The 12209-nt window shown below is 46.8% G+C and overlaps 1 protein-coding gene across 2 annotated transcripts; it reads right to left on the reverse strand.

Moving 5' to 3' along the window:
• Positions 1–4795: 4795 nt before the first annotated feature.
• Positions 4796–6028, reverse strand: LOC123151941 (uncharacterized). 2 transcript variants are annotated; one of them, XM_044571570.1, is made up of 3 exons: positions 5774–6028; positions 5427–5609; positions 4796–5255 (listed from the first exon to the last, which is right to left on the reverse strand). In XM_044571570.1, the coding sequence occupies exons 1-3, from the start codon at positions 5880–5882 to the stop codon at positions 5152–5154; spliced, it is 396 nt and encodes a 131-aa protein (XP_044427505.1). In that variant the 5' UTR covers positions 5883–6028; the 3' UTR covers positions 4796–5151. The 2 variants fall into 2 exon arrangements, with proteins under 2 accessions (XP_044427505.1, XP_044427504.1); XM_044571569.1 differs by having other exon boundaries at positions 4798–5255; positions 5427–5642; positions 5774–6026.
• Positions 6029–12209: the final 6181 nt, after the last annotated feature.

Consider the following 12209-nt stretch of genomic DNA (forward strand, 5'->3'; position numbering starts at 1 on the left):
ATAGGACTTCATTTCAAACGGTCTAATTCCTCTCTTGTGAGCGCATTCTATGATGCTGACTGGGCAGGATGTAGTGATGACAGAAGATCAACTGGAGGTTTTGCAGTGTTCTTTGGATCTAATCTTATCTCCTGGAGTGCTAGAAAGCAAGCTACTGTATCACGGTCAAGTACAGAAGCTGAATATAAGTCTTTAGCAAATGCAACTGCTGAAATCATTTGGGTTGAATCACTTCTTGAGGAGTTGGGGATAAAAGAAGAATCATATCTCATGTTTATGGTGTGATAATTTGGGAGCAACATATCTGTCTGCAAATCCAGTGTTCCATGCGAGGACAAAGCACATAGAAATTGATTTTCACTTTGTACAAGAAAGAGTTGCAGCAAAGAAACTTGAGATTCGGTTTGTTCCTTCCAAGGATCAAGTGGCCAATGGTTTTACAAAAGCATTACCAGTAAGACCATTTGAAGAATTCAAGAGTAATCTTAACTTAGATTAGTTGAGATTAAGGGAGGGTGTTAGAATATACGTGTTGTAATCTCAACCTCCTTCCTTCTCTTGTATTCTACTCAAACTCCTCTTGTGTAACCTTGTACGCCAAGCCAAGGGCTGCGGCCAACATCAATATAAACACCATGCGGCTCCCTCGATGGAGTAGGAACGCTTGATATCTTTCACGCCCTATAGAGAAGGTTTCTCGTGCGGAAAAAAGGGTGTTGTCTGGTGGTGTGTGCATGGTTCCAACAGTGTAAAATAGAGGTTCTTCATATGTAATGTAAGTGTTGCGGTGATGTTGTGTCTAGTTATCTATTGCTTCCTCAATCTTTAGTCAATTTAAATCTGTTTTGCATGCATCCATTACTCCCCCACAGCCAGATCCCGCACACCCGCCGCGACATAGTAATACTTTACTTGGCTATTTTATCGCTTTATCTATAAGCCTTTAACATCTGGACCAACCCACACGCAACATAAATACTTACACGAGTACTATGTCAGGGTGAATAAGGTTCATGTCCACATTAGGAGCGTCCCCCTCATGCCGGGTATGCATGGTTCTGCAAGGTTTTTCGGTGGGTGCCCTCCGGGGCTGGATCATCGCGGTCCTCTCGGGAGCCTTACATGAAGAACCTATGTCTTACACTATCAAAACCATGCACACACCACCCGACGACACCCTTTTTTCTGCACGAGAAACCTTCTATATAGGGTGGACGATTCAACCATCATCATCATTCGACCTTGTGTAAGCTTTTTTACTATGCGTGCACGTTAAAATCAGATGTTAATATCAGACGTTTCAACCACCGTCACCCACAACTCTTACATTACAAAAGGAACCTCCGTTTTACATTTGTTGGAACCATGCACACCCACCCGAGATAACCCTTTTCTCTGTGCGCGAGAAACTTCCCTATGAGGTGGATGTTTGCAAGAGATGATAACAAGGATGGGAGCGTGCATGACGTTTACATTTCATGTAGAACCTCCATTTTACATTGTCGGAACCATGCACACACACCCGAGTTCGCCTTTTTGTATGCATGAGAACCTTCTATAGTGAGGATAGGGTGCAATGTGCACCTCACAAGCTCTGTGGGTGGGTGGTAGATAAATAGATTATTAGAGAAAGAGAGAGAGAAAGAGAGAGAGAGAGAGAGAGAGAGAGAGAGAGAGAGAGAGAGAGAAAGAGAGGATTGTTGTCGGGTGGGAGAGTGGTATGAAGTAAGTAGTTCCATATCCGATTCCCAGCGTACCACCCCATCATTTACATTACATGGAACCCCCGAGGGACCCTTTCCTTTGTGCATGAAACCTTCTCTAAAGATGGATGCTACCATTCGATACCGCGTAAGCTTTTACGATGCATGCATGTTAAGTTAAGTAATAAAAGGATAGAGAGAGGGATTGATAGATAGCTATATATGGGATCAATGCACCGGTTAAATTCCACATGAACCTCCATTTTATGTTGTCGGAACCATGCACACCGCACGGGGGCATCTCTTTCATGTGAGCGCGAACCTTTCATATACCGATGACGCTGGACCTATCGGCACCCTTCCATGTAAGTGGCACGGGGCGTGCTATATCTAGCAATCTCTCTCTCTCTCCCTCTTTTTCCAATAACATCCGATGTAATGTAAGCAATGGAGAAAAGGTCCGCGTGCATAAAAGAAGGGTGCCCCCCGTTGTGTGTGAATGGTTCTGGCTGTGTCAAATGAGGGTCCGTTTACATTATACCTATCTCTCACCCCAATTACAATCCTCTCTCTATATATCTATACCTATCTATCACATAGTATCTCTCTATTCCTCCATCGTGTAGGCCAACACGCACGTAAACAAGGTTCTCATACACAAAAAATGGTGCTCCCAAAATGGGTGGTTCTCACAAAGAAAAACAGCCACGTAATCTATCGATATGGTGAAGAGTTGTCCAACGGGTTACGGGACCAAAATTTGGATATGCCATTGGACTACCAAATTTTGGCATGTTGTACCTACATACTAGCTATGGAGAGGATCATCCACGGTCATCCTTGACCTCCCCGGCGCCCTTGCCATCCATCTCGCGGAAGTAGGGGTCGAAGACACGCTATGAATCAAGCCGGATCTGCTTCTTCCTCCTCTGCGGCGCGTATGGCTTCCTCCTTTGTGGCAGCCCGTGCTACCGCATCTGCCGCCGCCATGGCGGCAGCGAGGCGGGCCTCGGCCACCGACATCCTCTCCTTCCCACAGTGGGCACAACGGTCCCGGCAAGACTGATGCTTTGGCTAACCGGTGATGGGGAAAAGAGATTGGAAGGCTCCCGGGAGGACCGCGCTGATCCATCCCCGGAGGATCCAGAGCGCCCGATGCACCGACTCAATGGACTCATGCCGGACAAAACCAGCCGTCAGCTGGGCGTAGTTCTCCCGGGAGCGGCGGAGTGCAATGCGAATGGCCATTGCCTCCTCCAACCCGCACGGGACGATATCCCAGGCGACGGATCCGGACTGGACGGAGTCAGATCCACTGTCCGCCATGCCGGGGAAGGCCGGCGATCGCCGGACGGGAGCTTGGGGGCGAAGTGGAGTGGCTAGGGTTAGGTCCGAGGAGTGGATGGGGACGGATATATGTGGGGTCGGATGGGCCAGCATGGGTCGGGTCCAACATGGCGCGACGCGCTTGAGCCTCTCCATATCCGCCCCATATTTCAGTTGCATATGAGGGGTGCCAGTTAGCCCTGGTGTTTGAGGCCGATTTGAGACGCTCGTCTCGGTTGGCTTTTTTTTACCGCTTTCATTTCCGTGTAATCTAGTGATATGATGATACAATGTCAATGGGTTATGAAAACCAAAAAGAAAATGTCATGTCATCGCAACACGAAATCATCGCACGGAAAAAACTTTGCACGGTGTAGAAGAGGCCTCGCGTGGCCGCCCCATTTTCCTACCACCTTTAGGTCTAAAAAAGTTTCATCCCTAGTTCTGTTGCAAGGCCACCACTAGGTGGTCCGCTGCTATGTGTGCATCTGCTGATACGAACAGCTGCGTTCGCTAACGGATAGTACAAGCAAGACGCACGCGCCTGCGATTTCAGATCTTCGCTGGCCACGTATGACACGTCCCGATTTGTGGTCAAAATGTCTCGAATCACGAATGGTAAGGTTTCAGAATTGCATCCGTCTGTCATTCATACGCACACAGTCCCTAATTTGAGCCCGTCTGTCATTCACATTGCCCCATGTACGTCCTGTTAAGACGCCGACGCATCCGTCCGTGACCCTGTTTTCACGGCTTTAGTTTAACCAAGGGCGTTGCACGCCGTCAGACTATAGCCCAGCGATGGGCGGCAGGCTCGGTGGGTCATGGCAAAACCATGAAACAGCCTTTGGTGAAAAGCGCTGCACTACTAGAAGCCAACCCAAACCACGCCATCGATGGAGAACATGTGGTCGTCGATGTCGTTTACCTCCGACCAAACAACCGTCCGTAGGTGTCTCACTGTGTTATTGAGCGCACATGGGCCATGGTGGGTGAGGAGAATCGTCTCCGAGCCACCCCACCGGTGATCACCGCGGCATGCATCGATCCAAGCGCGGTGAAGAAAGCCATCCTCGCCGAGTTCACCGACATTCGGAGAGCAGCCGTTGACGTGTCCATCCTCTCCGTGCAATCCTTCCTCGTTCGGTTCACGGACGGAGGGTGGCGCGATCGAGTTGCATCGGTGACGGTGTTACATGACTACTGAGCCACGCCATTCCGCCTCTCGCCTGACATTGACAGAGAGCTCGTGCGGCCACGGTGCCGCATGCGCGTCCTCCTGGAGCACGTCCCATCAGGCGTGGTCGCTTGAGACGGCGAAGTAACTCCTCCCCCATGTGCCGAATCGTCTCCATCGAGCTCGATACGTACATGCGAAGGGGCATGTCATTCTACGTCCTGCAAGCGGAGGTTGATCACCCAGACATCATCCCGCGTGTTGGGCGTCTTGACCTCACCGGTGGTTATGCGCTGGATGACGATCTGCGTGACATCGACCTGCTAGCTGGGTTTGTGGAAGTCGAGAAGCTGCACACCAAGTTTACGACAATGGTGTCCTTTGGCACGTGCTCATCCATGTGGACGGCGTGCTGGAACACCCCCCGGCTTCTCCATCACTATTCAGCGCCCAGGGCGACGCACACTGTGCCCCCTCGTGAGTGAGCCTGTGCCATGTAACACTCCATGGGCGGCAGGATACGTTGACGGCACAAGTATCAGATATGTCGGTGCGCGTGACTCTAACATGCATATCTCTCTACATCTTCACTTAGATGCGCCCTTAAAACTACAATTGCCGTTCTATTTTCTTTGGTACTACTAAGAGTGCACTCTTCATTTGAAGTAGTGTTGTTCCGAAGCTGATCCACCAACGTGCATTTTAGTTTCATGCTACTTCTTTTACTACAGATTGGTAGTAGTAAGCTTCACTATAGCGCTAGCATCTCCCGCACCTGAGCCGCGGGCTCGCCGCACGAGCACAGCAGCTCCCCAACGTTTCCGATTGATAATAAGCTTCACTATGGCGCTAGCACATCCCCCGCACCTAAGCCGCGGGCTCGCCGCGCGGGCACCGCAACTCCCCGTCGTTTCAGATTGATAGTATCGGCTCGCCGCGCGGGCACTACAGCTGGTTCGAACACAACTTGAGTTTGACTGCATCTTCCGTTCTCGATCGCCCCCGGGCTTCCGTCCACTCCTGTTCTGAATGGCTTCCCTTCTCTGTTCCTGTAAAATTAATACGACGTCTAAGCTTGTTTGTAAACCATGCTGGTGTATCGTGTGTTCTGTGTTGTGATAATAAACTATATGAGACTGAAATGATGTATCAAGGTGACTACAAAAATCTGACGGCAATTTTTTTTGTAGTGTTGAATGGTTGCCTAGTGCGAGTATTACCTTTGCCGTCTTGTCCATCCCTCCTCCTCCACCAGAACACTTTGTCTGTTTCAGCGCCTTCCACTGGTTTGCTGCCCTTTTCCTTGTCCGTGTGATCCGCATCAATCGTCTGAGTGCCGGTCGTGTTCTTGCTGCATGGTGTTGGTTCAGTTTGATCCAAACGCAGGTCTCCGGTGGATGCATCTAGTCCAAAATAATCAGATGGAGTAGTTTCTCCTAAAAAAATCAGATGGAGCAATGTGAAGAGAAATAACTACTATTGCAAGTAATGGTCTGTAAGAAAAGAATCGCCAAAAAGGTTTCATACAGAAGATTTCAAGCAGCAAAAAGTGATTTAGTAGGCTTACCTTTCAGGTCATCGACGTCATGCGTATGTGCAGCACCTCCGTTCTCCCCCATAGCCAAACAGACCGCACGCTCTCCAGGACTCCACGACAATGATCTTGCCGCGATCATATCTGTTCCTCACACTGTCTCCGATTATCGGCTTCTCTCCTTTGTGCGGGCGAGCTCGGAAAGAAAGATGCAAGCGTCACCCGCTCGTTTGTCCTGCTGTTGCTCACGGGTCTCCTTTTCCACAATGTGGCCGACGCAGCACGCAAGGCTAGTAACTATTCACGGGTCTATCAGATAGCATATGCATGACCATAGAAAAAAGTTGGCCAGCGCAGGGCTGGTGAGTGTTCACGGGTCTATCAGATAGCATAGCCATGACCATAGAAAAAAGCTGGCCGGCGCACGGCTAGTACCTGTTCATGGCCATCCAGCGATTAGCTTTAGAAAAACGCCATGTGGGATCAATCTGGTGTTAGGATTTTACAAAGTTCATGGCCATCCAGCGATTAGCTTTAGAAAAACGCCATGTGGGATCAATCTGGTGTTAGAAAAACTCTCATGTAATAATATTCGTTATAAAAAATGGATTTTACAAAGTTCATCACATTAGTACACTTATATCACGTTAGTATATTTATCGGGGTCGTTATCTAAACACTACTTTTTGTATTTTAAAAAGTTCATCACATTAGTACATCACATTAGGGTGGTGCGGCCTCCCCAATCCTAAGTACGAAACGGTATGGGGTAGTGCGTGAATAGCCAAGTGAATCAGCATGACACAGGAAACGTGTTGCCAGGAAATTATAAGAACTAAAAAAATCATCTTGGAACCGTTGTGACCAGGAACCATTCAGGAACAGTTGGAGCCCAAGGCGGGATGGGCCCTGCCTGCCATTGTGCCAGCCTAGTGCTGCGCACTACTGTTCTCTCGCATGCAGCGTGGTTCATTTTTCTCTATAAGAGGAAATAAGTATCAAACTACTTATAAAACAAAAATACAAAAGAGGTAAGGGGACGAGACAGATCCCAACACGAGTGGGTGCTCGTGATTGCAGCCGCCACAGCGAAGCTTCATAGGTTTGCTTTTTCCTATATAGGGTAACGCTATTCTAAGCATGAGTGTAGAATAGCTTATTCTACACCCCTGGTAACGCTATATACAAAATCTAGTAAAACGGTGTATAAAATATAGTAATTCTAAAAATATTTTTTTACTACCCAAGTGTGCAATTTAGCACATTTTTACGAAAATTACTATATTTTATATAGTGTGTTATTATATTTTGTATGTATAGTACCACACAAAATATAGTAACACACTATGTAAAATATAGTAATTTTCGTAAAAATGTTGTAAATTATAGACTTGGGTGATAAAAAAATATTTTCTGAATTACCACATTTTGTACAACGTTTTACTAGATTTTGTATGTACCATTACTAGGTGGTGTAGAATAAGGTATTCTACACTCACGCTTAGAATAGCGTTACCATGGGTGAGGAATAGTTATTCTTCACCCCCTCTCTATTTTGACATCAATGCACCGTATTTTTAGGTTTCGTAAATTTGTCTTATTTCATACGTAAAAAGAGAACGTAAGAAATCATATACTCGCCGTAAAAAATATTTATGTTACGTAAAATTACGAACGTAAAAACATACATAAAATACGATATTTCTGGTCTTATAACCTATTTTTTTGTTTTATTATACCAAATTTTATGTAATGAATCAATATAAATGTAACTATTTGTATTCCAAACGTAATTTATTTATGAAGCGATCGTAAGATTACCTCAGGTGAAGAATAAATTATTCTGCAACTTGGGTGATGAATAGTATTACTACACACACACACACTTACAAGGACATGGTTGCATAACCAAATTAAACATCCAATTACATAGGTGGCTACTACATACATGATATTTGCACACACCAAAGTAAACTATTACATGCATAATTACTAGGTGGCTACTACATACATGACATTTCCACACACCAAAGTCAACTATATATTACATGCATAATTAACTAGGATAAATGATCATCTAATCATCATCTACTTCTTGGGACGCTTGCCGCTACTGCTCTGCTTGTGGCTCGATACGACCTCGTCGATTTCGGTAACGAGGTGGTTCCTCATTTCAATGATCCACTTGTGCATCTCGTAGCATGTGTACATGCTCTTGGCTGTGAACCTGAGGTGAGGTTCATCTAGTTGCCGCGTCCAGGCCCCGTGCCAAGATACGGGATTTGTTCTCTTGGCATCCTACTTCATCTTTTCATAGTAGGGGTCGATGATGGCCGAGGCGAGTTCAACCAGGGAATCCTTCTTCGTGCTGCCCCAGACCCTATAGTGGTCATGGGTTTCGACAAGGTTCTTGCAGGCCAAGCCCGTAACCTTGAGGGCCTTTACATTGTTACAAGTTTCCACCGTAGCGAACTTGTAGTCAGTGTTGTTGACAAACCTGGCGAAACGGTCGCAATGCTCTACGGCCATACTATAGTGGAAGACGAGGACATGATGGTGCACGCACAACTGGGCGACGGCAACCTTCTGATCTTTACTGGGATGACCGCCGGTGTACCGGAGGTCGATGCCGACCACCTTGTACTTGTCTCGAGCAAGTAGCTGCTCCATGGTGTTGATGTAGCCGTCCACCACGGCCGGGCCTTTGATGTACAACACCAAGAGATCTATCTCCCTTGCGTGGGTCTCCACTTTATGCTCGCCGAACTCCAATGGAGTGCCGCTAGATATCCTCTCTATATGCGTCGTCGTGGGTATGCTTGTTGTGTTGTGGGGTGAGATCAAGAGGTTGAAGAGGCTAAGGTTATAATGACCACAACAATTAATGGGGAAGCCAGACGGCCTAGAATATCTGCACCCCGGATGGCAGTTCCAAATTGTAGCACGTAACTCCATTATGCCGCACGTAACTGCATTGTGGCGAGACGCGTGCGGCGCAACCGCATACATATGGGGCCTCCAACGTGATCGTGCGCAGCCCCAACCGCTGGCAGAGTGCGCGCGCAAGGACGCCAACAGAGCGCTCTGCGGTCGCCTCAACGGTGAGCAACCATATATATGCATATAGTAGTTGAACACGCAAGGAAAAGTTGTCCACAAACCGAGCGCACCGACGGACATGAGCAGAGCGCACCGTGGCGCCTAATGGCGAGTAGAGCGCGCCGAGGGATGCGAGGAAAGGTCGGCATAGTGATATGTGGTAAAATAAGACGAACTCTGCAAGCGATGTTGGAGACATCAAGCACGAATCAGATGAGAGTTGCGTGTGCAATACATGGCATACAATTGATCCACCTGAGCTGTTTGTGATGGAATAAACCGTGTGTGTTGTGGGCAAACACTTGCTGGTATACACCCATCTGCGGTTGATGAATTCATGACCGACGGGTTCCCTAGTGTGGTCCATGTGCGATGTGATATGCTGTGTCTACAGAACATCAACATATATACTTATAAGAATAGCATTGCATAACGAAATTAAGCATACAATTACATAAATGAATACACACATAACATTTCCACACACCAAAGTAAGCAATTATATGCATACTAAACTAGGAGAAACGAGCATCTAATCATCTACATCTTGTTGCGACGATGTTTGCCATTGCTCTACTTTTGGTTGGATCGTTGGTCGTGAATGGTTAATAAAATCTAAGTCTATTGTGTATTAAGGTCAAAATAGTACTACCAATACACGAGTCTCATACGATGCCATTTCAACGATTGTACCACAAAAGCCCAAAATATTACAAGGTTCACCAGAGTTACATGGCTCAAATTCGAAGATTACAAGCTTCAAACTGATATTAGAAATGAAATTCAGCTCATTCAGCTGCAAACGCCCGTGCTGATCAGCTGAACATGGATATAAGAGTGGCGTCGTGGATGCGGGCGGAGAGAGAGGATTGTGTGTGTGGCGAGGATGGGGGGTGCAGCCGCTCAGGCGCGCCATTAATACGGACCAGTGGGAGCGAGGCGGGCGGTGATCAAAGGCTGTCTCCCTTCTTGGTGAGCCTGCGCGGTGGACTTCTGGCATTCCTATACCATCATTTCACATAGCTACTCGCACACCTCCCGGTGACACTGCGCAGCGAAAATGCCTCCTGTCAATTCACATGCCTGCACGCATGCCTCCCTGTCTACCTGCACGACGGACTGCTCGCATGCGTCTCATTAACTCACGCCTGCTAGCATGCCACACTGGGCGCGTGCCACGTTTTTTTGTTTTTTGATGATTCATTCTGCCTCTTTACTGCTTAACCGAAGCATGGCACGTTCTAATGCACATGGTCTGAATAAATATTCCGTATGAGATATTGGTTGCCAGTTATTAACAATCTCATGTTTGTAAGTAGATTATACCAAAACTTGTCTCAAATTTCATGAAAAAATACAATATCACAGTCTACTGGTGTCCATATATGACACCACGAGAAGTTTCATGAATTTCAACTAAGTTTTGGATTTACGGAATTTTAAAAATCAATAGTCTCAATGTTTTGAAATTTCTTTCACGGGGAAACATGCAACGAGGGACACACATATGATTTTGCAATTCATTTTGGTGCACATGTAGCTCAAATTTGATTTTGGCACATTAAATCCCTAGGAAATCAATCAATGTATAAAACGGGTCGAATGATCTCTGTTTTTTAAACTTTAATACGACACTCCTTTGGTCACATGTTCACTGCAGAAAAAAGTTTGAACTGCCTCAGAGTGTAGGTGGTGGTGCGGGATCTCTCTCTCTCTCTCTCTCTCTCTCTGTGTGTGTGTGTGTGTGTGTGTGTGTCATAACCTCGCTCCATGAGGGGACTTTCCGGTTCTTTAGGCAAGTGCGACATCAAAGTTGTGCATTGGTATTCAAACATCATGCATTATCATGCAGGCGGTGGTTGCCCTATAGGAACTCAGTCGTGCGTGGCGCTTCCATCTGTGGGCACGCGAGAGGTCGTCCTCTATCACTTTGACCCAACGAGAGAGAGGCACATTTGATGAACAAGGAGGATTAATTCTTTAGGGTTGTGTTAGGGCAGGATTATATATATAGTACATGTCTAAGGGGAGATGGGACCAAAATATACTAGGTTTCACACTTGAACCTCACTCTGTGTGGGGACTTTGCGGTTTTTGAGGCATATGCCACATCAAAGGTTGTGCATTAGGTATTCAAAACATCACAACCACACACCTATCCATATATATGTTTTGGCACACGTGCAAGCGATGGTGGTTGTCCTGTGGCACTAACTCGCATGCTTATTGGTGATGCTTCCATCTGTCGGCCCGCTTGGTCCATCACTTTCACTGACAACAAGAGAGGTTAATTATTTTGACTTAGGAGGGGATTAATTTTTCGCTTGTCTGGCGATATAGGTGAGATTACATATATAATAGCGCATGTGTGCACGTGAATCCATCCCGCTGGATCAAGGGGGGAGCACACGACACGTCATGATCCTCTTGCTCTGTGTGGGGACCTGTGCAATTTTTAACGCAAGCACCACACCAATGTTGTGCATTAGGTATTAATTCAGCACACATGCATGCATCACGCACCTCCATAAATATATTTGGGACACATGCATGCAATGGTTATCTTTGCACACTCTCACTCGCTTGGTTATATATGGGCGGCAAGCCTATATATATTTATGGGCCCGCATGGACATTCATCATTTCGACCGATGACGAGAAAGGTTACCGGTGTGGATTCTTCTTCTTTGGTTCGTGTTACCGTATAGTAGTAGGTTGATCATCCTAGGCCTAATTAAGTTTGAGCGCATGCATGCTATGCATCGTGAACCCTCGATCATTGTTGGGATTTTATGGTTCCAAAGCATGGTGCCGCATCAAATTTGTGCATTGCGTATTCAAACAGCACACACACCACTTCCATATATAATTGGGCCACATGCACAAAGTGGGTTTTGTCTTCAGACAGTACTCCCTCGCGAGATTATCGACGACAAGCTAGCCCATTTTGCGGGGCCGTGTGGACGTCCATCACTTTGACCAACAACGACCTAGAGACGTTGTACGATCAAGTTGGATTCTGTTTGGTCCGTGTTACAATACGTCCTGGTGAGATGTGTTGGGGATGTTACTACTGGGCGTAAACCGACCTATCTGGGCCGGGTTAACTTTGTCAGTAGTTAAGTATGTTAAAGCCCAAGAAGACAGAGGAGGGCTCAAGGCCCATGGTCGGTTCAAGGCCTGTAGCCGTAAACCGGCGTTAGTAGTTAACCTGTATTATAAGTTAGGAATAAGTAGAGACCAAACCGGACACATCTATGAGCCGGTATTGGGACTCCGTAAGCCGACGGGAGTCACCCGTGTATATAAGGGGACGACCCGGCGGCGGTTCAAGGACAAACAGACAACAACTCGAGACATAGGCGAAGCT

The sequence above is a fragment of the Triticum aestivum genome, chromosome 7A (genome assembly GCF_018294505.1).
Source record: "Triticum aestivum cultivar Chinese Spring chromosome 7A, IWGSC CS RefSeq v2.1, whole genome shotgun sequence".
Classification (NCBI taxonomy): Eukaryota; Viridiplantae; Streptophyta; class Magnoliopsida; order Poales; family Poaceae; genus Triticum; species Triticum aestivum.

Excerpts from the sequence above, each read along its gene's own strand:
- LOC123151941 (XM_044571569.1), bottom strand. The coding sequence starts at position 5,882 with ATGATCGCGGCAAGATCATTGTCGTGGAGTCCTGGAGAGCGTGCGGTC. Across the intron at positions 5,643-5,773 it reads TGACGTCGATGACCTGAAAG|GAGAAACTACTCCATCTGAT; the intron begins GTAAGCCTACTA and ends TGATTTTTTTAG. Across the intron at positions 5,256-5,426 it reads GGATGGACAAGACGGCAAAG|GAACAGAGAAGGGAAGCCAT; the intron begins GTAATACTCGCA and ends TTAATTTTACAG.